The sequence below is a fragment of the Ochotona curzoniae genome, unplaced genomic scaffold (genome assembly GCF_017591425.1).
Source record: "Ochotona curzoniae isolate NIBS_2020 unplaced genomic scaffold, NIBS_Ocur_1.0 scaffold_3171, whole genome shotgun sequence".
NCBI lineage: Eukaryota > Metazoa > Chordata > Mammalia > Lagomorpha > Ochotonidae > Ochotona > Ochotona curzoniae.
The window spans coordinates 1,594,278-1,597,107 of NW_024467104.1; the positions used below are offsets into that span (position 1 = coordinate 1,594,278).

General features: G+C 37.1%; 1 protein-coding gene across 1 annotated transcript; it reads left to right on the forward strand.

Annotated features, from left to right (window-relative positions):
• Positions 1–214: 214 nt before the first annotated feature.
• On the forward strand, positions 215–1,144 carry LOC121172366 (putative olfactory receptor 5AK3). Its single transcript, XM_041004228.1, has one exon. The coding sequence runs from the start codon at positions 215–217 to the stop codon at positions 1,142–1,144; it is 930 nt and encodes a 309-aa protein (XP_040860162.1).
• Positions 1,145–2,830: the final 1,686 nt, after the last annotated feature.

The following is a 2,830-nucleotide window of genomic DNA, read 5'->3' on the forward strand; positions in this document are numbered from 1 at the left end:
ATATTTTCTTAAAAGGTAAATGTCCTTGAATTTCTAAGTTTAAAGAAGTTATCCTTTAAAAATAGAAACAAAACATTTTCTAACCTCACAGTGAAACTACATATTATAAAACTTCTGAAATGCAATGAAGGGTTGTGATGATCTTAGCTTTCTCTGTTGTTTCTTTAAACATTTTTTTTTTGCAGTTTTTCAGCAAATTCCATCTAAAATCAGCATGGATAAAAATAATGGCACTGAAATAGCTGAATTCATTCTTCTGGGATTTGCCGGCCAATGCAAGTCTTGGCCTATCCTCTTTGTGGTATTTCTAGTGATCTATGTGACCTCCCTGGTGGGTAATATTGGAATGATCCTACTCATCAAGGTGGACCCTTGTCTTCATATCCCTATGTACTTTTTCCTCCAACATCTGGCATTTGTTGATCTCTGCTATACCTCTGCTATCACTCCCAAGATGTTGAAAAACTTTGTAGGGACAAGTCACTCCATAACATTCATAGGATGTATGGTGCAGCTGCTCATCTACGGGACTTTTGCCACAAGTGACTGCTACATCCTGGCTGCTATGGCAGTGGACCGTTATGTGGCCATCTGTAACCCACTCCGCTACCCAGTTGTCATGTCCCAGAAACTCTGCATTCAGCTGCTAGTTGGCTGCTATTTTATGGGTTTCCTGAATGGTTCTGTAAACACAGGCTTTACTTTCTCTTTGAAGTTCTGCAGGTCCAATGCAATTAACCACTTTTTCTGTGATGAACCTCCACTCCTTGCCCTTTCTTGCTCCAACATTGACTTCAGTGTCATGCTACTGACAGTCTTTGTAGGGTTCAACTTGGTGTGCACTGTGTTGGTGGTCATCTTTTCCTACGTTTATATCCTGATTGCCATCCTTAGGATGTCTTCTGCAGAGGGGAGGAAAAAGGCCTTTTCCACATGTGCCTCCCACCTGACAGCTGTCACGATTTTTTATGGGACTCTCTCTTATATGTATCTACACCACCGCACCAGTGATTCGCAGGAGCAAGAAAAAGTGGCATCTGTGTTTTACGGCATTATGATCCCCATGTTAAATCCTTTGATCTACAGCCTGAGAAACCAAGATGTGATAGAAGCCTTTAAAAAAGTAGGAAGGAAATGCTTCTAATTTGGACCCCAATTTTTAACTCAGCATGGTTCACCAAGCAAAGCGACAGTGCTGTCTTGTTTTTCAGGCTCAGAAGACGTAGCAAATAGTTATGAGATGAAAAGGCATGACTTTATTTTAGCAATAACATTTGAAAGCTCTAGAGAAGCATCTCAACTGATTAAATAAGTTAACATTTGTGTTTTGTTTTTTTTTTTATCTGAAGATGTCTTTTCATACATTGTGATGAACCTATTTAAAAATGTGTGATTGAGGCCAGCCTTGTGGTAAAGTGAGTAAAGCAACCTCTTGTGATGCAGGCATTCCATATAAGCACTAGTTTAAATGGCCTGGAAAAAGCAGCGGAAGGCTGTCCACATGCTTGACCATGGCCTCCCATGGCTTCCCATGTGGGAGACCTGGATGAAGCTCCCGGCTTGAGCCTGAGGCATTCCAGCCATTGCAGCCATCTGGAGAGTGAACCAATAGATGCAAATCTCTTCCTCTTTTTGTGTAACTCTGACTTTCAAAAAAGTACATATTTTAAATAGCATTAAAATTAAGATTAATACAAAGGAAATGCACAATTAATGCTGTGTCAGTACTTTCATTAGAGTATAAGGACTCACCAGAGGGAAAATATTGTTAACATACCTTGAGAGATCATGTTCTCTTACAATTTCTCTCCAGCTAATCTTTATGTTATTGTTAAGTACAATTTGGCAGAGAAGGGTTTTTTTGTAAAATATGGACAGAAAAGAGCATGAGGAAAGAAAAGGAAAGAATAAATTTTTATAGATATTGGGGCATTAGGATCATTACTCTTTTTTTTTTCCTGATCCAAAAGAAATTAGGGAATCGGCACAAGAATCAGGAAGATGAGGAGCATTCAAAAAACTGCATTCATAAAACCAAATTCAGCGCCATGTTTGGAGGTACAAAGCAAACTAATTTACCTAGAATTTCTGTCTCCTTTCTCATGTCCAAGAATGAGACTTAAATTTGGAGGTCAAATATGGGCTCAGGACCTGGTGTTCTCTGTGTGTGTGTGTGTGTGTGCGTGTGTTTATATGTGTGTTTATTTTATATCAATGCATACATATTATATTTATATGTAGACATTTATATTTAATTATATGTATAGACATGCATTTTATATCTATGTATTATAAATGTATGGATACAAATGTATGTAAATATATCAAACACATACTCATCCATCAATAATAAAAAAAAAAGTAGAGACCAGTTGTTCCAGGTCTTTTTCCTGGATCATTTGTCAGCTAAACCACAGGGAGGATTTAGTAGGAAGCTTAGCCATTTTAGCATCTACATGCATTTCGTAGCATTAGGTCGTAAATGCCAAATACATACAATTTATTCAAAGTCAAATCCACCAAAAAAAAGAGGAAGAAAAAACAGCCAACTGACCCAAAAACAGCCAGAAATGCTAGAATTTGCCAAGAAAAGCAAGAAAACAATTATTATTGCTGAACTTGATGTGTTCAAAAGTACTAAGCAGCAATGTCTGGTGCTTTAAATATATACTTCATGTGAATATTCGTGGATACAACATGTGTAAAAAAATTGTTAACATAGAGACATAACAATAGAAACTTTCAAAGATGAGAAGAAATAAATCAAAAACATAAATGAACAAACATTACTGAGCTGTGGAACATGTTCAAGCAGCTTTATATATATGTA

Coding starts and splice junctions, on each gene's coding strand:
- LOC121172366 (XM_041004228.1), top strand. CDS start 215: ATGGATAAAAATAATGGCACTGAAATAGCTGAATTCATTCTTCTGGGA.